Source organism: Argentina anserina, chromosome 7 (genome assembly GCF_933775445.1).
Source record: "Argentina anserina chromosome 7, drPotAnse1.1, whole genome shotgun sequence".
Classification (NCBI taxonomy): domain Eukaryota; kingdom Viridiplantae; phylum Streptophyta; class Magnoliopsida; order Rosales; family Rosaceae; genus Argentina; species Argentina anserina.
In genome coordinates this window covers 19,524,788-19,551,083 of record NC_065878.1, presented here as the reverse complement: position 1 = coordinate 19,551,083, position 26,296 = coordinate 19,524,788, and the positions used below count along the sequence as shown (strand labels likewise).

At 37.7% G+C, this 26,296-nt stretch overlaps 5 protein-coding genes across 11 annotated transcripts; 4 read left to right on the top strand and 1 right to left on the bottom strand.

Annotated features, from left to right (window-relative positions):
* The first annotated feature begins 2,361 nt into the window (after positions 1 to 2,361).
* On the top strand, positions 2,362 to 3,963 carry LOC126801648 (ras-related protein Rab2BV-like). The gene is made up of 2 exons (XM_050529069.1): positions 2,362 to 2,526; positions 3,478 to 3,963. The coding sequence occupies exons 1-2, from the start codon at positions 2,362 to 2,364 to the stop codon at positions 3,961 to 3,963; spliced, it is 651 nt and encodes a 216-aa protein (XP_050385026.1).
* A 1,450-nt stretch (positions 3,964 to 5,413) lies between these two features.
* LOC126801647 (protein NRT1/ PTR FAMILY 5.6-like) lies at positions 5,414 to 8,068 on the top strand. The gene is made up of 4 exons (XM_050529068.1): positions 5,414 to 5,629; positions 6,137 to 6,354; positions 6,466 to 7,013; positions 7,103 to 8,068. Exons 1-4 carry the CDS (start codon positions 5,473 to 5,475, stop codon positions 7,956 to 7,958), a joined length of 1,779 nt encoding a protein of 592 aa, XP_050385025.1. The 5' UTR covers positions 5,414 to 5,472; the 3' UTR covers positions 7,959 to 8,068.
* A 3,523-nt stretch (positions 8,069 to 11,591) lies between these two features.
* On the top strand, positions 11,592 to 13,752 carry LOC126802913 (BEL1-like homeodomain protein 9). Its single transcript, XM_050530627.1, has 4 exons — positions 11,592 to 12,135; positions 12,644 to 13,014; positions 13,132 to 13,192; positions 13,290 to 13,752. The coding sequence occupies exons 1-4, from the start codon at positions 11,695 to 11,697 to the stop codon at positions 13,641 to 13,643; spliced, it is 1,227 nt and encodes a 408-aa protein (XP_050386584.1). The 5' UTR covers positions 11,592 to 11,694; the 3' UTR covers positions 13,644 to 13,752.
* A 997-nt stretch (positions 13,753 to 14,749) lies between these two features.
* LOC126801520 (uncharacterized) lies at positions 14,750 to 18,993 on the top strand. 5 transcript variants are annotated; one of them, XR_007672855.1, is made up of 9 exons: positions 14,750 to 15,174; positions 15,650 to 15,826; positions 15,908 to 16,057; positions 16,562 to 16,663; positions 16,750 to 16,820; positions 16,940 to 17,007; positions 17,483 to 17,586; positions 17,680 to 17,791; positions 18,444 to 18,590. XR_007672855.1 is itself a non-coding variant. In XM_050528898.1 (7 exons), the coding sequence occupies exons 1-7, from the start codon at positions 14,941 to 14,943 to the stop codon at positions 18,683 to 18,685; spliced, it is 1,044 nt and encodes a 347-aa protein (XP_050384855.1). In that variant the 5' UTR covers positions 14,750 to 14,940; the 3' UTR covers positions 18,686 to 18,993. The 5 variants fall into 5 exon arrangements, 1 of the variants encoding a protein (XP_050384855.1); XR_007672856.1 differs by having other exon boundaries at positions 17,483 to 17,589; positions 17,708 to 17,791; XR_007672854.1 differs by having other exon boundaries at positions 17,483 to 17,589.
* A 204-nt stretch (positions 18,994 to 19,197) lies between these two features.
* On the bottom strand, positions 19,198 to 23,074 carry LOC126801923 (protein DA1-related 2). Of its 3 annotated transcripts, none has more exons than XM_050529416.1 (12): positions 22,703 to 23,074; positions 22,399 to 22,556; positions 21,655 to 21,742; positions 21,424 to 21,541; positions 21,033 to 21,153; positions 20,838 to 20,921; positions 20,609 to 20,728; positions 20,273 to 20,485; positions 20,131 to 20,193; positions 19,912 to 20,027; positions 19,762 to 19,820; positions 19,198 to 19,676 (listed from the first exon to the last, which is right to left on the bottom strand). In XM_050529416.1, exons 1-12 carry the CDS (start codon positions 22,746 to 22,748, stop codon positions 19,348 to 19,350), a joined length of 1,515 nt encoding a protein of 504 aa, XP_050385373.1. In that variant the 5' UTR covers positions 22,749 to 23,074; the 3' UTR covers positions 19,198 to 19,347. The 3 variants fall into 3 exon arrangements, with proteins under 3 accessions (XP_050385373.1, XP_050385374.1, XP_050385375.1); XM_050529417.1 differs by having other exon boundaries at positions 22,399 to 22,532; XM_050529418.1 differs by having other exon boundaries at positions 22,736 to 22,807.
* Positions 23,075 to 26,296: the final 3,222 nt, after the last annotated feature.

The window sequence follows — 26,296 nt, the reverse complement described above, 5'->3', positions numbered from 1 at the left end:
GTCTTCCAAGTCAACAGTAGCAGCTAGTTTTTAACTCGACAATAGCAGTTAGTTTTTTATAGTCGACAGTAGCAGTTAGTTTTTATAATCGACAGTAGCAGATAATCTCTCTATTGGTAGTAGCAAATAATATGGGTCAAAGATGGGTAAAAAAGTAAAATATTTTATGACATGTGACAACTTACCATCATTTTGTCTTTATTTGTAAATTTTGGTCTTTATTTATTTTATCAAATTAAGTAGTGAGTTATTTGTAAACTTAATTGTTGTCTGGTACCTTTGAGTGATTTACTACATATTTAATACAATTATGTCGATGGTAATATTTTCTAGTGACAAATATGTTAAGATTCATGACTTTCTTATTTAATTACTTTACATTTATGATTAATTAATGATTACAATTACTATATAGGCATCACACACACGCATATATATATATATATATATATATATATATATACATATATCTCGCCCGCGCGCACACATACACACATATATCTATATATTTGAAACATACTTTGTATATATTGTATTTTTATTACATTTTGAAGAAAAAAATGATATAAAAAAACTATAATTTTTTATAATAATCTAGAGTCGTTGGATTAATAAGGATAAGATTGTATTTTCATTTAAAATGACATTTTGTGATTATTGTAATTACTGACATGACAATGTGATTTGGTATGTCACGTGGAATTGTAGCGCCGGATTTGACGTTATATTATGACACTAAAATATTTTCCTTAAAATAAAACCAAAACATGAACGTTTTGAGTTTTTCCGGCCCACATAAGCTCAACGGTAGCCAACAACACATTCAGTACAAAAGCCTAATAGGCTTTCACACCCAAAAACGATATGTCGTGCATCCCAAACTTGGTCCATCACTGGTTTAGCCACGATTAGCGCGGCATCCAATCCAAATCGCCGCCACAAGGGTTGCCAAGAACTCAAAGCATCTCGCCGCACAACCACCACTACACCGAGCAAGCTCCAATTGTCACGACCACCCACCACAACCAGTGCACCTCTTTGTGAGCCTAAGATGCCAACACCACCGCCAAGAGCAGGATAGATGTTGGAAACCATAACAATGTAGGGGTGGGCACGAGACGGGATGGGACGGGACGGAGCTCATTCCACGTCTCGTCCCACTCTTTTGAATCGGGACGGGATGAGGGTTTTTAAGAATGCATCCCACTCGGGATTAATCCCGGTTGGGACGGGACGGGACAAATCCCACCTTTTTATGAAGTTAAATAAAAACCTATTTTTTTATTTTTTTCATAACAAAGTAACATTCAATAATGAAATTTTAACAAAAAAAATGCATATTATGTTCAAAATATTATAAATTACAATTATTATTTGAGTTGATATAATTTTAGAGTTATTAAGAACATAAATTAGTTTCATTTTGATACAAATATATAAGAATTTTTAAGTTTTCATTAAAGGTGGGACGAGACGGGACGAAGCGGGATATAAATTATTCGTCCCACGTCCCATCCCACTATTATGAAGCGGGACGGGATCGGGACGGGACGAACGTTTTTAGACCTCCGTCCCGTCCCGTCCCTATGAATTTCGGGACGAGATCGGGACGGGATCGGGATTTCCATTTTTTATGTCCACTCCTATAATAATGTATTTGGTTTCTATTATATAAGAGTTGAAATTTAGAGTTATCGTTTTACAATTCACACTCAATGTTTTATTTTTTAAATAATTTAAGTTTTGTCCTTACTCACTTAAATCTTTTTTTTTATAAGTATTATAGTGAAATGACAAGAGATGGAGTTTGAATTACAGAGTTGGGAATGTGATTTTCAGTTCCCTAAAAAGAAAAAATCATGTGAAATTACTGGTCCAGTTTGGTAGTTCGGTTCAGTGCTACTTTGGTGCTGTTTGAACGACGTGTTGTTTCATGTACCGATGAGGCGATGATACAATGTACGTAATACGTACGACTTGTCGTCCAACACCTCCGAGTTCCGCTCGTGAAAGGGCCCGTTTTATGTGCATTTTCATCCGTTTTATCGTCTCTTCTCATTCTCATTCTTCTTCTCCCTTCTCTGTTTCCTCAAATTTCTTCCATGCAATAAAATCGCCAAGAAAACAGAGTTCTCAAATCCCAATAATCATTCTTTACCACCATTCTGCACACCATTGGTTTATGGTTAGTCTCTGTTCAGAAGAACACTCTCCATTTTTGTCTAGGAGAAACTTATTGACGCTGATAATGTTGGCAAAGAAAAATGCTTTGTGATTCTTGTTAATGGCATTGATTGTTTTCTTGGTATTTTTGGGTGAATTTGATCTGGCAGGGCTGGGGTGGTGTAAGGATTCGAACATATGGCGTACAAGGTCGATCACGAATATGATTACCTCTTCAAGATTGTGTTGATTGGAGATTCGGGTGTCGGAAAGTCCAACATTCTTTCGAGGTTTACGAGGAATGAGTTTTGTTTGGAGTCCAAGTCCACCATCGGAGTTGAATTTGCAACCAGGACATTACAGGTTGGTGTTTGCTTTAGAGTTGAAATTGAGTTCCAAGTTCCTGCAATTTAATGTCTTTGAACATCAATGTTGGGTATTTGATTGATCAGAAACAACGTTGTAGTATAGGTTTGGTTTTATTTCTTGTCCAAGGGGAATACGGTTTATATTTCTGTGTTGGTGTGATGGTCTTAGCTTCTAGGATTTGGTCAGAGTTATGGAGGCCATAGTATGTGATCAGACAATGATGAGTGTGAGAAACTCCAGAGCATAATAAGAGTGTGGTAGGTTGTAAGGTTAGGTCGAGGTTAGGAGGTGTGGCAAATCCTTCAAATTTGTTGTTGAGCAATCCATGAATTAGAATCGTACAAATCCTAATGAAGTTTAGAAAGGTTCAATTAGATTGAAACCAACGCAAATGCAACTATGCAAGAGAGATGAATAAACCAAACAAATAGAAACTTTGGTTGAGAGAATATATTTTTATCTCCTTCTACTGTGGACACAGCTAACCTTCCCAAACTAGCTGGTTATTGTTCTTATAGGTTTTATATTGAAAGAAAGTCACTTGGTGGAATTTGTAGGTGATTAGTTTAATGATTCAGGTAAAGTCCTTGCCAATAACACAAACGGCTCCCCTTTATGATACTGTCATATCTAACCTTAGTGTACAATGTAAGTGCTTAATGTCAAGGTTGTATGTGGGTTATGTATGGTGTTCTCTAATGATAAACGGTAGAAACCATGTATGACATGCAGTAATTAACTGCAAAATGACATTTGACAGGTCTCTCCTAAATAAAAGTCCTTGATAAGAACAATTGTTAACAAAGGAGTACGCAAGAAACCAATGTTAACATTCCATAAGTAGTAGCATGCCTCTTCTAGTCATCTCATCAGTGGCCTTGTGTATGTTTCCATCTTAAGGTAAATGGGTATTTACAGCAGATTTATGATGTTATTCTGATGTAGGTAGAGGGTAAGACAGTGAAAGCACAAATATGGGATACAGCAGGTCAAGAGAGGTACCGAGCGATAACCAGTGCTTACTACAGAGGCGCTGTTGGTGCTCTATTGGTCTATGACATAACCAAAAGACAAACATTTGACAATGTCACAAGATGGCTACGCGAACTCAGAGACCATGCAGACTCAAATATTGTCATTATGATGGCTGGTAACAAATCTGATCTCAATCACCTGAGAGCTGTCCCAGGAGAAGATGCTCAACTCTTGGCTGAGAAGGAAGGTCTCTCGTTCTTAGAAACTTCAGCACTGGAGGCCCATAATGTTGAAAATGCATTCCAGACTATTTTGTTGGATATATACCACATTATAAGCAAGAAGGCACTGGCAGCACAGGAGGCAGCTTCAACTACTGGAATTCCTCAAGGAACTACCATTAATGTTGCAAATATGTCGGGTGACGTGAACAAGAAAACTTGTTGCTCTAACTAAGAACATCTAACTATAAAAGGAAAAGGGGAGGTAGGTATATACAATTTTGGTGTTTTCTATTTGTTCTTACAGAGAGGGACAATATTCTAGCTTATTTTCATGTATTTATTAAAAGAGGCCAAAGAGAAAGAGCAGGGCTGGTTTTAGCTTGACCATAGTAGAAGAAGAACATGACATCCTTCAGCTGTGGCCAACGTTACTCACTGCCTCACTGGTGCCTGGAAGTATGGAGGCTAAACCGGGTCTCTCTCAGTATAGGCAAGAATTAGATGAAACAAGCATTGTAAGTATAGTTTCATACATATATTCTTACCTTTTCTTCTTGTACTCTCCTTTTATTCTTTTTTATATTGTTAATCTTTGTACTTTATTGTTCCTGGAATAATTCTTTCCATGTATATTTTATTTCAGTTTCTGCCTTTTCTTTGCCAAGAAAATAAAACTTAAAGATAGAGCATCAAACTTATGCATATCAATCTGTAACACAATACCAAAGATAGGCCAAGGATTTGATGATTTAACAACTCAAATAGTGACGTTAACATTAGTCCAAACATTTCATGGTTCTTTTCACTACTAGACGAGCACTTCGAACATATACCTCCCATGAAGACCTTCAATTCCTAACTAGTTGTCAATCATACATATGCTTGAGTAGACCAACAGAGAATCCGCCACAAAGTTTGAGTAGACCAAAACAAGAGAAAACAACAACAGAGGAGGCCAACTCCAGTTATGTATCTAACCACTACACAATTTTACGCTTCGATTAACTAGGCTAGCTAGGCTTAGAACAAGCACCAGAAGCTTCTTAAGTATCAATAAAGAAAAGGTACAACTATTAATTCTATACTGAGTGGCTGTGGAAGCTAAAGAATATGAAGCAGCTCTGTGGTAAGAGATCAATTTAACACCACAGTAATTCTATATAATATGTAGGATCACTAGTTAAAGTGTTATACTTTAATTAACAAATTAATAATACAGAGGATTCGTATCAGTTAACCTATCAACAGCTTTAGCATATGAGAATTCTTATGATCAAAGCATCTGAGATTGGAAGAACCGTATATTTGTTCAAACAGCATCTTAATCTATTCTTTTTGAATTATTATAAGATTTCATGCTTTTTCAAACATTCCTAAATGCTCATAATTTTATGGGACGATATTAAGAGGTCCTTATGATATCAACCAGTCTTTTGTGGATGCTTGAATATAGTTGAATGTGAATTCAAAGAAGAACAGCAAAGCAGGTATGACTTGTGAGTGGCTTTTTTTTATAACGTTAAGGTTCAATAGTAACTGGGTGCCAGTTACTAATAATAGACTGTTAAGTCTGTAACTCATTCGCTCTCACGTGAGACTTAAATAATTGATCGAGCACGTTTCTGTCCCAGTATAGAACCCCTCCAGCTATAAATCAGTGAAAATAAGGCACAACTTGATAATTAACTTCCAAGTTTCAAGCAGACCATATCTTTCCTTCTTTTCATCATCAATACCAAAGATGGAGCGGCAAGAAAATGAGAAGAAATTAGAAATCTCAGGTGGAGAAACAAAAAGAGAGGAAGCGAATTTGGTTCATGATTCATCTGTAGACTACAAAGGAAGAGTTCCTATACGTGCTGCAACCGGCGTTTGGAAAGCTTCTCTCTTTATCATCAGTAAGTCGATCTGTATCGGTTCATAGCTAGCCAGCTTTATCATACTGATTGCTGATTTCATTACTGTCTCAAGTTCAGATTATGGCATTGTTAATCTTATTTTATATAATTAGCCTCAGTTGTAATAGTTCCCAGTTGAAAATACGAATCCCTCTTGGTGTGGTTACAATATCACTAGGCTATATAAGTAACTTCACAGCCGATCTGGTGCCTGCTCTTTGGTCCTGAAACTAGGTAACTGAGAAGTGAAGTAAAACGTGATGTTGGCAACTGATTAAGAAAACCTAGCTAGCAACATATTTTTACAATTATTCCAATTAAAGTATCTCAACCATAAAATAAAGTTGCCGACACAATATTTATATCCCTGATTTGGGTATTGTTTAATTCTATGCATATAGACTGTAAATTAAGTTGCATTAATATCAGTGGAATTTATTAGTTAGTACAAGGTGTTAGGTTGAACTTTGTCTATGATTGTGACCAACATTTTTGTACCTGAATCAGCTATTGAATTTAGTGAGAGGCTAAGTTACTTTGGAATAGCAACAAATCTCATCACATACCTCACCCAAGTGCTTCATCAAGACGTCAAAACCGCAGCAAAAAATGTGAATTACTGGGTAGGAGTGACAACACTCGTGCCTATAATCGGGGGGTTCTTAGCAGATGCCTACACTGGCCGATACAACATGGTTATTTTTGCATCCCTCGTGTATCTTATGGTAAATAACTAAACATATATTCAACCATACAAGTATTTAGACAATTCTGGAGATCATAATTAAGTCAATAATATTTAAGTACTGCTTCTTAAAATTTCGTTTGTTCATCAGGGTCTGAGTCTGTTGACAATGTCACAATACATCCCAAGTCTAAAGCCTTGCAACACAGAGATATGTCAACATCCTAGAAAGCTTCATGAAGTGCTGCTCTTTGTTGCCTTGTACTTCATCTCTGTTGGAACCGGAGGTCACAAGCCATGTCTCCAAAGCTTCGGAGCTGACCAGTTCGACGATGACCACTTGGAAGAAAGAAAAAACAAAATGTCTTTCTTCAACTGGTGGAACTTTGCACTTTGTTGTGGGCTGTTTCTTGGTGTAACTGTGATTGTTTATATTCAGGACTCGGTGAGCTGGGGCGTAGCAGCTCTTGTTCTTACAGTCACCCTGGCTGTTACAATAGTGACGTTTTATATGGGGAGGTATTGTTACCGTTATAGAGTAGCACAAGGAAGCCCTTTGAAACCCATGTTACAAGTCTTGGTTGCAGCCATTAGAAAAAGAAATTTGCCGAATCCTGAAAACCCTGATCTGCTATTTGAAGTTCCCAGGTCAGAGAAGTCCTCCCAAGGAAGGCTTCTACTTCACACGAAAAGGCTCAGGTAAACTACTTATCACCATATTTCCACTACTGTTAATTCTTGAGGCAACAAATCTCATCACGTCAATACTAATAGGATTTAATCCATAGGTTTCTAGACAAGGCTGCAATACTTGAAGAGAATGAGTATCCATCTGGCGGGCAGAAGCACAGTCCTTGGAGGTTGGCTACATTGACAAGAGTGGAGGAGTTGAAACTCATCTTGAACATGATCCCCATTTGGTTCACCTCGTTACCAAATACAGTGTGTTTAGCACAAGCCCCGACCTTCTTTGTTAAACAGGCTGCTACAATGAACCGAAACGTTACTAACAACTTCAAGATCCCACCGGCCTCCATTTACTCCCTTGGAGCCATTTCAATGCTAATCTCTGTCACGGTCTATGACAAAATTGTTGTTCCAATTCTTCGGAAAGCCACTGGAAACGAAAGGGGTATGAACATCCTCCATAGGATCGGCTTAGGGATGTTACTTGCGGTGGTGGCAATGTTTGTGGCGGCACTAGTTGAACAAAAAAGGCTGGACTATGCTGATCCAAAAGCTATGAGTGTGTTCTGGTTAGCTCCCCAGTACATAATTCTTGGAATAGGGGATGCATTTTCTCTGGTTGGTTTGCAAGAGTATTTCTATGACCAAGTTCCAGACTCAATGAGAAGTCTGGGGGTTGCTTTGTACTTGAGTGTGATTGGGGTTGGGAGCTTCATGAGCAGCTCTCTAATTACTATTTTGGATCATGTTACAAAGAAGGATGGGAGGAGTTGGTTTGGGAAGGACTTGAGTAGTAGTCGCTTGGACAATTTCTTCTGGCTATTGGCAGCCCTGAATGTGTTGAATATATGTGTGTATGGGTATTTGGCTTGGGGTTATACCTACAAAAATGTTGAGAGAAGAGTAGTTCCGGGTGATAGTTCTGTGACTAATGGAAATGATCAATCCATGGCTTGATCTGTGTACACATGACATTATGTAACGGGATAGTGACGAGTTTTAATATGTGTACATATATATGGAATCATGTAATAATAAAATGAAATGGGTAGTAATTGCTTCCTTGACACCTACTACTTGTATATTCTTAGTTAAACTTTCCAATTATATTATTACTAGCATTTCTACCTACACATATGTTCCGTGCAAAAGCTCTTAATTTCTTCTCTACTCTTTGATAATCTTCTGGGTGGTTTTGCTTTTAATTTTGTGTTTAAATTATAATAATATCCTTATACAATAAATTTAGTTTTGTAAAAGTTAATAAAAATTATTATTATTTTTAATTTAAAAATTTAACCATTAATTTTTTTATTACTTTATTAATAAAAATTAATAAAATATATGAACTCTATTCATCATGAAAAACTCGCATGATGTAATAACCTGACATTAGAGACGAGATAGAACCTTGGGGCTAAAAAATGGGACTTCAAAGTTCTATGTTTTAACATAGGGTTGGAGGCCAAACTCACATCAACCCTAACCTCTTGACTTGTTGGAAGGAACTCACAAGTTAAAAAATCTTGTCAACTTTCACTTTACTGTGTTTGTCGGTGCATGAAATGAAAATTTTAATAAAGGACAATAATACCATTGTATTTTAATAAGAAAAATAAAATTGTGCAAGGACACTGTGGTCATTACATTTTGTAACTAATGTTTAATTGATTGATTGTACAGTATCTTAAAACCACACGGCCTCTAAAAATTTCTCTTACTTTTTCTAGTGAAAAAAGAAGAAGAAAGATTGGAAGAAAAGAATTTTGATTCGAGGCAGTTGATGAGAATTCGCCTTGTGCTTTCGCCCGTGAAGGAAATGATGATGTGTTTACTAAAAGGGAAACGGAATGAATCCCTCCTTAGTAAGGTTCTAAAAAACGCTAGGCGTTAATCGGGCGGACAGCTAAAAACCAGCGTCCAGAGGATTAATCGGCCCAAAATTGAGGCGGCCAAGGGTCTCCGGGCGCCTGGGCGCCGCCTAGGCGGTCCTAGGCGGGGATTTTTAGAACATTGCTCCTTAGTCTACAAAATACTACAAATTATACATAATTTTACGAAAAATACTATAAAATATTATGAAATTTTATAAAATGTTACAAAATAGTATGGTATGTAGATAGTAGTCAAAATGAACCTAAAAAGAGAGAAATGGTCAAAAAATCCGAATTTATTTTGATTTATAAAATACTACAAATTGTGCGTAATCTTACGAAATTCTATAAAATATTACGAATTTACACAAAATATTACGAAACTCTACGAAATACTACACAATTCTACGAAATAGTACAAAATAGTACGGTAGTACCAAAAAAGATTCTAATAAAATGGAGAAGGGTCAAAAAGTCAGAAGTTATTTTAATTTACAAAATATAATAAATTGTTGTAACCTTATGAAACTCAACAAAATATTAAAATGCTATCGTTTTCTCTCTACTCTTAGGGTTTTGTGAAAATGAACAAACCGTTGTCGCTGGTTCCTGGCGATGACAAATCATCCACAACATTAGGAACTTGCCGCTCGTGGCTTGTTCCTTCTCTTTTCGAAGTATGTGCTAAGTGTAGGTGGAGATGTCATGTTATGGGGGTCAAGGACCTCTGTTGTCATTGAGTATGATATTTGCTTTATTCTAATTGTGAGTGGCGATTGAATCTGGAGTTTCCAGGGCCAAATTGCTCGATTTGGTTTAAGACATGATCTGATTGGATCTGGTGGAGATTGTGGCTTATGTCCTCGGGAGGTGGTAGTTCTCAGGGGGGTTTGTTGGGGTGCCATGTTTTTTGGAGAACCCAAGTGGAAGACGACAGAGGCATATTGGTTTTGGGCCGTGGCTCAAATCCAAATCTCTTTCTGATTTTTCTTAGTGGCGGCGACATTTGGTTTTTGGTGTGGCTTTTGATAGGGTGGATGCAGGTGTCATCCTTGATTTGAATTTGCTTCGGATTTATTCTGTTTCAAATTCTGGCGAGGGGTGGTGGAGTATGAGAATGGATGAGGTTGGCGGTGTTTTGCCTAGCGACGCAATGCTTGCTCTCTCGTCGGCCTGGCTGCAATATAGGTACTGAATTGGTGACCTCAAGCTGATAACTATTACGACGGGTGGTTTGGTTAAGTGGGAACCAAATCCTTTTGTTCGGAGAATTGCACATGAGAGGTATGTTGGTAGATCTACGATTTCAGATCAACTTCGTTTTGGGAGATTCGCCTGAGCTTCTTTGGTTGGTGCTCAGCTTTGTTGCTTCTGAGTATGTTTGGGCTTCGACCAAGTTTACTTGGGTTTGGGCTTAGCTGGTTACTTTTCAATTGGGTTGGCTTTGTAATCAAGAATAGAGCAGCTCTTTTTCTTCTTCCTTCCTTTTTAAAGAAATGGGGATTTTTTGGTTTTTATTTTGAGGAACCGATCGCAGTACTTAGGGGATGTGGTTCTAACTTTTAATTTTTTTCTACGTCTCACTTAGTACTGATTCTTTGTGCTATAAACCGTACTGAAAAGGTGGGTGCAATTTTGGCCTTTTAAGTCTAGTTTTCTAGGTTTGGAGTGTCATAGAGATAGATCTTATTGTTGGCCCTTGTGTGTGTTATCTTTTTGCTACTTACTGAATAAAATCTTAAATGACTTTGTACCTAAAACAAAACTCAACAAAATATTGCAAATACGAAATAATACAAAATTCTACAAAATAGTATTGTACAGTAGTACCAAAAAAAGAAACTATCAAGGAGAGAATGGTCTAAAAGTTTGAAGTTAGCTTTAGTTTACAAAATACTACAAGTTGTGCGTAACCTTATGAAAACTCTACAAAATACTATGAAACTCTACGAAATATTACGAGATTCTACGAAATAGTATAAAATTCTACAAATTAGTACTGTATGTCGATAGTTCCAAAAAGAATCTAATCAATGAGAGAAATTGTTATAAAGTTCGAAGTCATTTTAATTTACAAAATACTACATATTATGCGTAACCTTACGAAACTCTATAAAATATTACGAAACTACACAAAATATTACGAAACTTTACGAAATAATACAAAATTCTACTAAATAGTACATACGGCAGGTCAGTAGTACCCAAAAAAATAATAATACAGCAAATGGAGAAATGGTCAAAAAGTCTTAAAGTAGTTTTAATTTACAAAATACTACAAAATTGTAAGTAGTTATTATCCGATCTCATTTTCCATCCGATCTCATTCTCCATAGATGGGAATTTCAATCCCCTCATATATTAATGGAACCAACTTCTCCTTTTTTTTTCTCCCTTTTTTTTAGAGGAGAACCAACTTCAAGCCATGTTTTGAGGATGAAAATGATGGTTAGTTCGACGGATGCTCCGAGTGTACTCGTAGTCCAGTAGTCCTCCTCTGTTTTCCCTTTTGTTAGAAAAGTAATTCCTAATTTTATTGTTACTAAACATAGAAAACGAACAAGTTTCTTTCCCGAATTCCTCGATTCCGTCACAAACTAGGCCTCATGTTCTTTGTCATTTGTCACGTGTCAAGGTGTCACATATATAACCAGCTTTGGTACAAGTATCTATATCTTTGCTGAACTGCACCACTCTGTATGCAACGACACTGACTCACTCCTGGTTCAGGACATTTTTTCTTTCCTTCATTAAACCCTCTCTCTCTCTCTCCAAGTCACAACCCATCTCTCTTCTCTCTCTAGCTTCACAACCCATCCATGGCTGGCGAGGGTTTTGAAGCTGCTTTCCACGCCCCCCAACAAAGCAGAAGAGACCACCTCCGAGTCATGAATCTCCTAACCAACCCACCACAGCCGCAACTCTCACTGTTCACACCCTCCACCATGCCAACCCACCAACCACCGCTTTCCCTACATCTCTCCGATCACGACCGCCGCATCGTTTCATCTGAACGTGGTGAGTTCAGAAGCTCTGTTCCCCTAGGCCCTTTCACAGGCTACGCTTCCATACTGAAGACGTCCAGGTTTCTCAACCCTGCGCAGCAGCTCCTTCAAGACTTCTGCGGGTCGGATCGGTCTGATTCTAATCTTCTTCTCCTAGAGTACTTCAGTGGAAGAGGAAGAGATCAGATTAGTGAAGTGAGTGATCGGGTCGAGCTTCAGTTCAAGAATTCTAGTCTCACCATCATGCTTGAGGAGGTACACGTACACACTGCCCTTGATTAACTGCATACTTGTTACTTCTATATGCTACATTGTTAATAAATTCTTGTTAAACACTCAAATTGAATTTAATTCCAACTGTTATGAGTTATGATTTCATGGCTAGAGTGTTTGAACTTTGAAGTTATGATTTCATTCTAGCTTTACTATAGAATGGAATATATTAGTAGTAGTACATTGATAGAAAATTTGATTGAGACCGGCAGGGGGTCACAATCACATCAATCATTGATTTGTTCGGTAGAAGTCATGGCAAAAAAAGATGTATTGTCTTGTCAAACTGTCACAATTTAATTTCCAATGTTTTATCTTGTTTTTCTTCTCTATTGTTTTATTTTTTTACCTGTTTGTATTTGCTTGGACTCCCAAGGCTACTTGGGCCCGGAACAAAAGAAAACAGTGGTAGCCCAATCCGTCTTGTTCTTTACCGTTCTTTACCAGTGTTTTTGTATGAAACATTTGTTAATAAAAGTTTGTTTCTTAGGTTTACAAGAGGTACAAGTTATATTGCCAGCAGATGGAATCAGTTGTTGCATCATTTGAAACCATTGATGGGGTTGGAAATGCAGCACCCTACATATGTTTTGCCATCAAGGCCATTTCGAAGCACTTTGGTTGCTTGAAGAATGCCATTTTGGACAGACTCCAATCCAAAGGCAAGAGTACTGTTGGTGATTTTAGCCTTGTTAAAGATGAAGTTAGGAAGGTTTCTAAAAGAGGCCTCTACAGCCAAAACTCGAGTCATCAGAATCTGACCAACAACCTTCATCTCTCGGAAATTCGATCCCAAAGAGGACTCCCGGAAAATGCAGTGGCCGTGATGAGGACTTGGCTCTTTGAACACTTCCTTCACCCGTGAGTGACTTCCCTATCAATACACAACTTGAACAATGAGCGTCTACTTCCATTCAAGAATGCGATATATATATATAGAATTAGTATCTTACATAACTTTGGTTTGTTCATTTTCAGTTATCCTAGTGATTCTGAAAAGCAAATGCTAGCTCAACAGACAGGATTATCTAGAACTCAGGTGAAGCTGCTACACATTATGGTTACACTAGGTACTTAAATTCCATCCGACTTGTGATGCAATAAATCATGTTGGTACAACCTTTGGCTCAATGCAGGTTTCCAATTGGTTTATTAATTCAAGAGTAAGACTTTGGAAGCCAATGGTGGAAGAAATACACAGCCTTGAAACACAACAAGCTCCAACGTTATCGGTTTCAGACGCAATGAGCAGAAACACAAGAATGTTGCCATCTCCTCGCTCTTCCTCTCTAGAGAACCCTCTCCATTTGGGGACTCTGCCCCAAACTAAACGCCCTAGAATCAACAAACATGTTGATATGTCTAAGCAGAATGAAACACAAAGCAACGCAGCAGCGTATGGGAGTTTAACATGGAATTATCTTCATATGAATACCGGAAGCCATGAAGATGAAGTTTCTTTAGCATTAAGCCTACAAGCCAACAAATGATCGAGAATGTTTCTACTAGTGCTAGCTGAGATTTGCTCTTTCTTTATGCTTCTTGGATAAGTACATGTATGAAGCAAGAGGAGGCTCCAGATCAGGATTAATGCTTTGATAAGTTTTTTTTTGATGGAAATGCTTTGATAAGTTGATTAGTGCTAGTTAGTTTCACAAAGTGGACAACCATTATGTTTTAATCATAATTTTATTGTGCTACATTCCAAATACTTATCTGATCCTTAGGAGTTAGAAATCGCCACAACCCATGATCTGGGCTAACAAGCATCTCGTTCCACTGGACGCCAGAGGATAAAAAGAGAAGTATTCCATTAAGTGCAAGGGTTACAAACAACCATGGGAATATGAGATGATCTCAAATTCACCAAAAGCATCATCAAGTTTTTTTTGAAAGAAAAGCTTCATCAAGTTGGGTTTCATTCTATCATATGCATTAAGCAAGAAATATTCACATATTTCTTGCTTGCAAATCACCAAAAAAGGAAGATATATATTTACCACCAAAAGAAAAGTCATGAAGAAAACAAGAATGTTGATTACTACCAATGTAAAATCTATTTTTACTGATCAATATCAACAAGGCTAGGTGGCTAGGTTGGTGACTTGGTCGGTAGTTGAAGTAAAACGATTATAAAACCGACATAGTTTTTGCATCTTTAGGGTTCCAAGAATGCCAACGTAGCAATCAAGGAGTAGAAGTAACAACTACAACTCCAAAACAGACTTATTTTGGAGCAACGTTGACCCCTGCAGATGTCATCGCCAAATTGCACGCGCCAGAATATTCGAAACCGAAACAAACAGATATTCTTCATCCCCTGCTCTCAGTTCCAACTCTGTTCTCATAAGCCCGCACGAATTTATAAGCCACATACATTGAATCTGCCAGTAATAACAAATCCAACGGTCATTTATTCTTGATCTTCTCATCTTATTTTCCACCCGTCTAGTTATACAGTAAGGTTAACCGTGGAGGAGTGATGCTGTTAAACTCCGTTAGTTAACGATGGCGCAAAACCCTACTTTTGAGCTAAGCGACCCCAAAACGGCGTCGTTCGGGCTTTCTTCTCCCCCTTCATGCGTTCAAATCAAGCAAAAAGGTAAAGAAGTAACAAAACGAAATGAAAGCTTCAATTTTCAGAGCTCAACACAAAGAGAGAGAGCCGCTTTGGGATTTCTGCTACTGATTTCGATTAGGGTTTCACTGCAATTGATCTTCGGTTTAGGTTTTAGGGTTTTACAGAGGGGTTCAGAGTTTGCTTCGCGGTGAGGTTTTCGTTTGGGAATGCAGACGGAGGCGAGAGTTGGGGTGGTGGTTGACGGTGGAGCTCAGAGAGCTCTACACGCCGGCCATGGGGGCGTCGCCTCCGTGGCTCAGTCACTGCCTCAGCCGCAACCGAAGCCTATTCAGCAACAGTCTCAGATCGGGACGGTGTCGCAGCTCCTCGCCGGAGGTGTGGCCGGAGCTCTGGCTAAGACTTGTACTGCGCCTCTGGCTCGTCTTACTATTCTTTTCCAGGTTTGCCCTTTTGTTTTTTTTATCTCTGATTTTTGCTTCTGCTAGCTCAAGTTCTTATTTTTAAGTCTTTATTTATTAAAGTAATAATTTTTGGGTAATTAGTAGTTGACAATTGGGTAAAAATGTGGTCTTTGGATTGTGTTGAAGTGTTTTGGTACATTTATTGGTTTAGTAAGTCTAGAGTTAAGTTCGAATGTTTTTGTAGAGCACCATGTAATTGTTTAAGAGCATTAAGTATGGGGTTGCACACTTTTACTTAATGTTTACTGTTAAGCTTTGCTTCCTTGAAGCTCATATTTGTAATTGTAGTTGCTGCAGTCGTGTATATGATATCTGTTCTGCTTTTTTTTTTTTTTGGGTTTACAGTTCTGTTCTGTGATGTAGTCTGTCTGCGTGCAGTGATTCTAGCAACTGATCCTCAGATCGGTTGTGTCTAAATTTGGTAACAGCTGCTTTATTATTTTTGTATGTTCAGATACAAGGCATGCACTCGGATGTTGCGACCATGAGGAAAGCTAGCATATGGCGTGAGGCCTCAAGAATTGCCGGTGAAGAGGGATTTAGAGCTTTCTGGAAAGGAAATCTGGTTACGATTGCTCATCGTCTTCCTTATTCTTCTGTCAATTTCTATTCATATGAGCAGTATAAAAAGGTTTGTAAGAACACATAATATTTACTTGAGTTCTTCATTTTTATACGTTGTATTTTGGTCATTACATTTTATGTTGTACAGATTCTACACACAGTTCCAGGACTGAAAAATTCCAGGGATAATATGAGTGCGGACATTTGTATACATTTTGTGGGTGGAGGTTTGGCAGGAATAACAGCAGCAACAGCCACATATCCTTTGGATCTTGTAAGGACACGCCTTGCAGCTCAGGTAAGATCAGATAGTTAGGTGGCAATCTTTGTTTACTTCTACTAGATTTACTGAATTTGATTTGCTTGCAATGCTATGCAGCTGCCTTTGGTTGTTGGCATTGATGCATGTCTTCTTGTCTTCTGCATGTTTCTGAAAGTGATATTTTCTTTGCTTAAATCTATCCAAAACTTTGCGGTCTAGAGGTAGATTTGAACCAATTTTCCCACATGCTTCAATGTTGAACCTTTGGGCCTTTCTGTAGGTTTGATTGCCTTATAGCTGCTCATATCTACTGCATATATTGCCAATCCTCGGAAATTTACCTTGCTTGAGTTTTCATTTCTTTGTTAAAACCTACCCAAAAGTTTGTTATCCGTGGTAGAGTTTGGATCAATTCACATGCATATATATTATTCAGTTTCAACTCTTTGTATTGTGCTAGTGATTGCCTTATTAATGGAAATTATGGAATAGTTTTGCTTGTGTCTATTGTCTTTGTACTAATTAGTTTGTACTTTGCAGACAAATGTAATGTACTACAGGGGTATGGGGCATGCGTTGCGAACTATTAGCAGGGATGAGGGTATCTTTGGTCTCTATAAAGGACTTGGAGCAACCCTCTTGGTATGCTGCTATTATTATTGTCAACTCATTTTTGGTTTAAGTTTGACTTTGGTGTGCTGCTGACTCCTGGGCTGTATTCAATACAGGGTGTCGGACCCAGTATCGCTATCAGTTTTACTGTATATGAGACATTAAGATCTTATTGGCAGGCACAAAGGTGATTACTTTTTTTTATGGACTTCACACTTTTAGGGTCTTCATGCTCTGCAATTGTTGTTCTATGCATCTTAATGTCAGGCCTGACATGCAAATGATGATTTCATGTCTTTACATCAGGCCTGATGATTCTACTGTGCTGGTTAGTCTTGCTTGTGGAAGCCTTTCCGGAATTGCATCATCAACAGGTGAGTGATCCTAGACTTTCTGTTTGGAATTTTCTGAGTCTTTAAAATGACCTATATTTATTTAATCTGTACTGAGGGTGGTGGTTCTGGTTGATGGTTTCATTAATATGTACAGAGAATTCAAAGTTCTTAAAATTGTACGTGTGTCCCTGATAATTGGTCAGCTAGTTGAAATGGTGGGATCTTATTTTTAATTCATTTTTTATATCTTCTACACTTATATAAGCCATGCTGGGTTATAAAAGGATTAAGATGTTTCTGCTAACAAATTTTGCTTCCAGTAATGCTTTCTGTCTGTTCTACTTTTGTGTGTTTATAACTGAAAAAAGAAAACCTGAAACATTGCATTTGATTTGATTAAAACAATGCTATTATAGTTAGCGATGTGGTTTAATTTATCGCTTTGTTAACATAGAAACACCAACATTATAAAAGACGTTGATGTAAATAGCTGTTCACTATGCTTTTGATGCAGAGGAAACAGGTTGTGGTGCAGGCTCTGCACCAAGTCTCTAACCAAACTGAACCCTAGAGTCAATGACAAGAATGGAGTGATTTTAAATCTGGCATTTGGGAAATGTAGTAAGAAGTCAAGAAATTGTTTCTTCTTCGTCATCCATCTAATTTAATTTCTTTAATAATAAGGATCTTATTTTGACTGACTTGATTCAGCATTTCTTCGGTGACTTGTCTCCCAAAGATTTGCAGTCAGTTCTATAATAGGATGGCACTACAGGTGAACCTTTGTTCTGAGTTATCAAATGTGAGAGGTTTCCTCTTTGAGGTATGCTTCTCACTTGGGCTTCCTTTTCCAATGTCTTCATGGGTGTTGGAATCTGTCAAGCCTCACTGATACAAATGGGAGTATTATATTTACCAATTTGCATCAACTATGGAAAGACTAATTTCTATTTCTTTACAAATATTATAGAAATTTACTTAATTAGGAACTTGGATAACATTTATATTCCTTTAAGCTGGATGACTTAGGTTCACCCTTTAGTACAACTGTACAAGAAGCCTATCGTTGCTCTTTTTACTCGTTGGGTGATATATCTTATGATCAGTCGAGGATCAGTTATGGAGACCTTATTTGTGGTTTTGATGCGGTGCCTTTTTTTATAACGCTTGGTTGGAATGGCGTTTATTTAATAACAAGAATGTTTGGAGGTGAATGTGACAAATTCTGAACAAAATGCTTGCAAGTTTATGTGATCATATGTTGCAACTTTAGTAATTTTTCGTCTTTGAGGGTCTGAAGTTTGTTGTCCTTGTTATGGATTCATTCTTTGGTCAGCGTTTTTGCAGTAGCTTGTTCTTTGTGTGGTTGACGTGATCTCTGATCTTGTAGAGTTCAGTTAGTGTCAGAGTATTAAATGTGTTGTTATGCAATAACTGTGTTCCCTCCTTATACTCATTCTCACTTCTTTATGCAGCAACATTTCCATTGGATCTCGTGAGGCGACGCAAACAGTTGGAAGGGGCCGGTGGCCGAGCGCATGTTTACACAACAGGTCTTTTCGGTACATTTAAGCACATATTCCGGACAGAAGGTTTGCGTGGCTTATATAGAGGAATTCTACCGGAATACTACAAAGTGGTACCTGGTGTGGGCATCTGTTTTATGACGTACGAGACGCTGAAGATGCTTCTTGCAGATGTTAGTGCTACTATATAGTGGGTACACACATCTATTAAAAGCAAATGTGAAAAGGATTGTGATTTGAAACTGTTATAACTAATCTCATGGTAGTTTTTGCGATGCTGCTGTGAGACACTCAGACTTGCATTTTTCCATGTATAGATTTAGGATCCTATATTTAGTAATGTATGCAACACGGTTGTGTCTCACAGTTCTGAAAAGAATATTTAGTCTTCTTTTGGCTGGGGTGCAATTCATGCATCGGTATTGACTATTGTATTCTTCTATTTTTTAAAAGAGAAAAAAGAAGGCTACATTGTTACCCACTTTGCTTCCCAGAGGATTAGTTTTGTATGATCCAGGGGTCCATGATTATGCATAATATGTAACATTTGAGTGCATAACAGTCCCTTTACTAAGAGTTTTTGTTTTTTTTTTTCGGTTTTCAATTTATGAATATTATTGTGATAAACGTTTCATTATTTTATATGGAAAGCCGAAGGAAGAAAAACAGCATAACAAAAACACTCCTGTAAGAGAGAGAAACAAAGGGTTTGGATTATTATTGGTAAGAGTGGCATTTGGATGTGTTATCCTCAAATGACTGTCGAGCTTCTTTGATGAGCTGAGTCCTTTGGGGTTGGCAAAATAATTTATATTGAAGGAGACAGAGGAATAAGGATCATATTGTTATCCCATTACAAAGGGAAACTTCCAGTGAGACGAATGTGATCCAGAGTACGACGTAAACCATACTTATTGACAGCTGTATTAGCTGCTCTAAACCCTCCTCCATATGCTGGGGAGGAATCATTGGCAATCTGATGCATGAAGAATTCACCAAGCTTCTGTTCCACATTCGACTTTCCACCCTTTTTCGATGAGAATGAGGGAGTGGAAGAAGAAGCTGCAGATGTTGACGTGGATGGCATGTTTTTAAATCCTGGCATTACTTCTGTTTCAAGCCACATGTATGAAAGCACTTGACAGATACCTTCCTCTACTTCAGGATTCAGATTGCGGTAGCCTGCACAATTGGTTTCATTCAGAAATTGTAATTTTAATGAGAATATGAAGGTTCATCTGAGAGAACACCACTCTAACAAACATACCTTTCAACCGTAACCAGCCATGCATCAACTCATGAGCTAGAATAGCACCTGTTAGTAATCTGCATTTTCAGAAAGGACACTAGTAAAGTCAGGTGAACTTTGCAGAGAATTGAGTTTATATGAGGAGATAATTCAGAAGCTTCTCATTACCTTGGGAGACTATAGAGAACAAGAATAGCAGTAACTTCACATCTTCGAGTCAACTTCTGATGTTGTGTTCTCATTCCAATAAGTTGATGCCCACCGATTCTCGGCCTTTTAAGTATCTATATAGAGAAGCAGACATGCATCTTTGGTAAGACACAGCTTTTATTGATTCATTATAAATGAAGAAAATAAAAGCTATCAAAGTTGTGATGTGATTCATACGCTGGTGACTGTCTGCTCCTCAGATAGGCATAAGCCCCTTGTCTCCGGCATGTGATGGAGGCCCTGCAATGAACCAGTTTTAGATCATAGACTTCCAGAATAGTCTATAACTTGGGGAACAGGGCAGGGTAACAATTCTTACATTCTTCTCCCCAACAATAGCTTCATTAAGCGCTTGTCTTTCGACCAGAAGCATAGGAATTTGCTGATCTAATCTCATATTCATTCCTTCATAATAGTCTCTGATAGCATGATACAATGGCTGACAGTCACCAGTATCCATGATAGCAGATTCCATACATTCAAAGCATAGACTCCTTCCATCTCCCACTGAAATGTATCTCGCATCCCACGACTAAAATAATGATAGAGTACAGAAGAAAACAGACAATGTGATCAGTGATTTGGATTCTTAATTTCTTGTGGAGGGCACTAGCTTTATAAGAGATATTATCACACTGCCGGCTTAGATGAGTACCTCTAATCGTTCACAACTACAGCAACGAGCTGTGTTGTCATGTTCATGTGATGGACAGTACTTTTGTGACCAAAAGGGATGACATCTGAACTCAATCAAACCAGCTCGATTCGTTGGAATCTGAAAATGATTGAAATGAGAGTTTATCAATGTGAATTAATAATTGTTAACAAATCCAAGGAAATGATAAGGGTTAGATAATTTATAAGACAGAAAAAAAAATTCTTACAAATTGATGACAAACTTCACATTTTGGAGGAGCCAGCTCCTTAAAACAGGACTTATGATAAGGATCCCTCCCTGATAGAGAAAACTAGAATCAAGAGAAAACACAGTTAAGAACTAGATGAAAGCAAATTACAAATAAACATACACTGATACACATGATATGAATCCAAGAAATACAATCTTATTCAAAATGTACCTCATTCTCAACAATTGGGTGACCACAAGAACGACAACAGAAGCACTGAGGATGAAAAAATGTCCCCATGCATTCCAAATAATTACCGTAAAGTATATCTTGTTTACAACCTCCACATGTTCTGCACATTACAGGCACAAAAGACAGGATCAGAAGCGCTCAAATAGAAGTCATGACTTTAACAGAAGTTGAATCTGATTTTTGTTTCTCAAATTGTACAGGATTTGAATTATGAGAGAATGAGGAAGCTACCAACTACTAGACATAGGTGGTCACAAACTCAAAAAATCTGTACCTAGTTGCAGCAACTTTCAAGCTTCATATCACAATGAATTAAACTATTGACCCTAAACTACACAGAATACGTACAAGTACAACAACAAATTCTTACCTAGTTCCATAAGGATAATACTGAGGAACTGGAGGAGCATATGGAGGATATATAGGTGGATTAAGACTATCCTGAAGTGACCTAGCAAGCTCTTTATCTTTCTCCTGCCATCTGTATCCTGGAAATAAAAAAAAAGTAAAAATTTAATCTGCAGGAATTTATAATTGTAAAACACAAACACACGCAGAGTAGTCAAAGAGTTTAGTTAGATGTTGAAGAAAAAATTCCTACCACTTGGCCTCCTTGAATCTTCTGCAAGAGAGAGTGCGATTGCATGGTCTAATTCTTCTTTCTCTTTCTGGGTTCTAGACCGCTCATCCTGATAAAAAGGAGAGAAACTAAATCAGAAAACTCAAAGATCTCTTCATAATTGAAGGAGCCTTTTGGCTAATCACACTCCATAGTGGTTTTCCCTGTGGTGTGAGCTAGACATACATGTTAGTAGATTGGAAATGAAGGTTCTTGTAGTTGTTACAAAATGTACTTTTTCTTATACACCCAAACTCCCAAAGAATATAAGGGCATCAACCATTGGTTATCAACATCATTTTCATGATTGATTGACTCACTATAGCCAGGTTTTACCTTATAATCTGATGCAGAGTTAAGTAATACCAATACACTGCAAGCTAATGCCTTTTGACATCATTATAACCCTACATTATTGCCTAATGTTTGCAGAGGAAATGTCCTTAAACGTCATTTGTTTGCAACCTCAAAACAATTCTTACTTAGTAAAAAGTTTCAGATTGAATCTGTAGTTTTGTAACTGATCAATATCCATTAACACGGCAATAAAAGAAATATCTTGGTCATAATTTACATTTTATAGTTTTGAAGCAACATTACTTGCGAATCAAATAGCTGCAGCCAAGTTTGGACGAACAATTATCATAACTTGATTAACAAAACAACCAAACACGTACAAGTAAGAATTGAAATAGCAGAAAGAAAAGGAGGTATTATTGTTCTAACCACGGATCTAAAAGGCACACGAAACATGTTTTCGTCACCAATAAGCTGCGGATTTCGATTGCCAGCAGTTCCTCCTCGATTGTTCCCGGTCCTGAAAAGTTTACTCAGCCATTTCATAAAGCGTGACTTCCTCTCTGCGTATGAAGAAACAAACTCCCCTGCTTACCAAAAACATTTCAACCACATCTCCCAACTAATTACAATTCTTACCACAATCAACAGGTCTACAAAAATCGAGAAAAAAAAAACCGATGAACTAGCCGACTGCAGAGTCTTTGATATCAGGAAAATATAGATGTTATACCATAAATACAAGGGTGAGAGAGCTGGTTGACACCTGAGGGAGTCATGAAAGCTCCTATGTATAGGTCTAGGCTTCGCCGGAATCACCAAGGGAGCTTGAAAAGGATGGACACCACAGAGAGAGAGAGAGAGAGAGAGAGAGAGAGAAAGAGAAGGAATTATCTGACGGACGGCTTGAAAGAAAAGGAGGAGGTGAGCAAGGCAACATGCATCGTCCAAAATAAAAAGGGTAGGAGAGAAAGAAAGATGGAATCTCTGAGATAGAAAGAAAGTGATTTTCTCGACAGATTCTTCGCTTCGACACTAAAGCAATCCAATTCTCAAATTCTGATCACCGAAAAAACAAAGTGGGGTGAGAGTGGATATATCGATCAAGGGACATAATATATGTCCATTTATACAACCAGAACTAATCAAGTTTTGTGCGGCCATGGGGAGGGAGCAAGGAATCTGGTGAAGCGGAGAACACTAAAGTTGCGGTGGAGGACAGCGCGAGGAATCGGAACGGAAGAAAGGCGTGGTGTGTGGATTGGAGTTGGAGATGGAAGAAGGAATGTTCCTTCTTGCTTTACTTTCTTGCTTTGCTTTCTGGTTTTGAGTTTTTTTCTCTTGTAATGAATTTATGAATTTCCCGCGGGTTAAAAACTGAAAAAGTGGTCTTGACATTTAGATAAATTACGGTAATACCATTGGGCTTTTAACCTTTTGCTGCGACAACTGGGGGCCCGGGGGCTGGTTTGGGGATCTGGAAAGTGTGGCCGTTATCCAATGAAGGACGTCTTCGCTTTATACTCAACAAAAGCGTCAGGATGATCAGAGCCAAACACAGCTTTATATTAGCATCAGATCAGAAAGCCTTGATATAATGGTGTTAATGTGTTATGGTGGTCCGATAATACAACATGTTTTTATTCTCGTTTTCTATTTCCTCTTTTGGGTTGTCATTAGAGATATGATAATTCTCTGGCTTTCTGTGGAACTAGATACTTGATTGAACAAGTAGTTTCTTAGCTAATTTGTCTAATGTATTTTCTTGCACTATATCTTGATATCGTGTGTTACAAAAATTCTTGTATGCACGGCGTGCATGGTGCACGAATCAATCTTAATAATTGAAAATAATTTATATTCAAGATTTACCGTGTATTTATATAATTTATAATAATCTAGACAATTCAAATTAATGAAATTATATATGAAAATACACACCGTGCACCGAAGATATTACGTGTGTCATTCATTTTAGACTCATCTCGCTTCATGTTTTTATTACATCAGTCATGCATAATCTAATTCAGCCCATTTATAATTATGATATGATACTCTTTACCTCAAAATGATTGATTTTTTGTTCCTCATATACTCATATATTATTTTGTATGGTTAGAAATATGCGACAAACCGTGTCACCATAACTTTCTCCATGGAAAAAAAATCACAAAATGGAATAACTTTTTAAGTATAAATGATCATAGCTGATCGAGTCTTAATCATAATACGTAGAACTCGTCCTATGCCTATCAAACATATTATGTTTTTTGAGTTATCAATTCTCACGCTGCCAAAAAAATAATCGTAGCGCTACCTATTTTGGTCAAGAATAATCAAGGCTATCAATGATATTATGCTTCAAAACTGTCCTGCATGATTTTATAAACTTATAGTCAAACCCGGCCACTTTAATTACTTGGAATTTGATGCCAAAAGATAGCTTTGATACTTTAATTGCTTGGAATTTTGATGCCAAAAGATAGCTTTGATATGGTAACTAAGAGGTTGAGATTATACGCAGAGAAAGTAATATCTCTGGTTTGACTTTATTAAACATAATTATGCTCTCTACCAATTCATAATTACACACAAAATTTAAATCGCGAGCCGATTTGCTCGGAGCTATTGCGCCGTCTAGGGTTTACCTTTCAATGCTGACTATTCCTTCTATGATTGAAGACAATATTTGGAGGATGTTGTAGAGGTTTCCTAGTGGTAATTGTGAGAGAAAGGCTATGGAGGCGCTCTCCGACTAAATGGTGGCGCTCTCGTACTCAATGGTGGCCTCGCTCTTGTCAGAGTTATGCCACCCAAGATCCGATTTGGGTCTGGGTTTGGATTTGCAACGGGTGGAGGCAGCCTGGATTTTGACAGCATGAGCGGATATTGGCCTTCGGTGATCTCGGCAAGGGCGTTGTTACCGCTGTCGTGTGGAGATTTAGAGATTGGTTTTCCGGTGGATTCGACGTAGGCAAGGAGGTTTCAATCACAGTCTGCTTGGGTCAGGCTTTGAAAGCGGAGTCCCCTATAGCAGTGGCGGATCCTGGATGCTTGCTTAGGGGATGCTTGAAGTTTTAAACCGAAGAAGAAGAAAATATTGATAATCTCAACAGTGCGAATTTTTTCTATTAATTGAAGCCAAAATGGATACACTTAGTCAGTGGGAGCGTAATGAGTCTAATCCCTCAAATGTATACAATAGAAAAGCTTAAACTAACTAAATTTAACTCTACGAGTTGATAGCTCTTCAAACTCTTTTATAACCTCCTCATTCCCTATAGATTCAACATACTCTTTCTCAATATGAAGAACCATACAATCGCCAAGAAACTCATCTCCTATCTTATTTCTAAGTTTAGTTTTGATGATGTTCATAGCTGAAAATGTCATTTCAGTTGTTGCTGTAGAAACATGAATAACCAAAACTAAACAAATCAATCTATAAAGAATAGGATAAAACTCACTCTTCCTTGTTTGAACCAAAGTGTGGCACAAATCAGCAATGGATTCCAATTTCTGGAATTTTGGATCACGTCGCATATCCTTCTCATAATATGCGCATTCTAATTGAAGAGTACACATTTCACCATCATTAAAACCTTCAGGATATAATTTCTTGGCAAGTTTGCAAACATCTTCAGTTTTAAAACTCTTGATGCTTGCTCTGAGAATCTTCTATTCAACTTACTCAACTGAAAGTCAATCCAAACATTGAACACATCTATATGGTAATGATGTTCAATTGAAATGAAATTTCGTTGTTGACACTAGGTTCTAAAAAATGCTAGACGTTAATCGGGCGGACAGCTAAAAACCAGCGCTCAGAGGATTAATCGGGAATTAATCGGGGATTAATCGGCCCAAAATTAAGGCGGCCAAGGGTCTCCGGGCGCCTAAGCGCCGCCTAGGCGGTCCTAGGCGGGGATTTTTAGAACATTGGTTGACAATCACGACATGTGCCAGATTTGTAACGAGCACTCAAATGAGACATTTCAAGATAATATTTTTCACAGAAAGATTCCACTTCTCTTACCAACCCCTCCCAACCATCTTCTCTCATTCCTTGAACAAGTGACTTGGTAAGTCCAACAAAATTCATAGACTACACAAAGTCTAGAGATTTTCGCTACAATGTCTGATAAAGAAAATTAGTGACATTCATTACTTTGTTCATTAGAATCAAGTAGAACACAAACTCAAAAGACCTCAAAGATCCAAGTATAGCTTCAGCTTGTCCTCCATTTCCTTGATCAATCATATCATTAAGAGTTTTTACTGTTGAACTGTCACGACCCCAAAATTTCGAGTATGAAACTCTAATTTC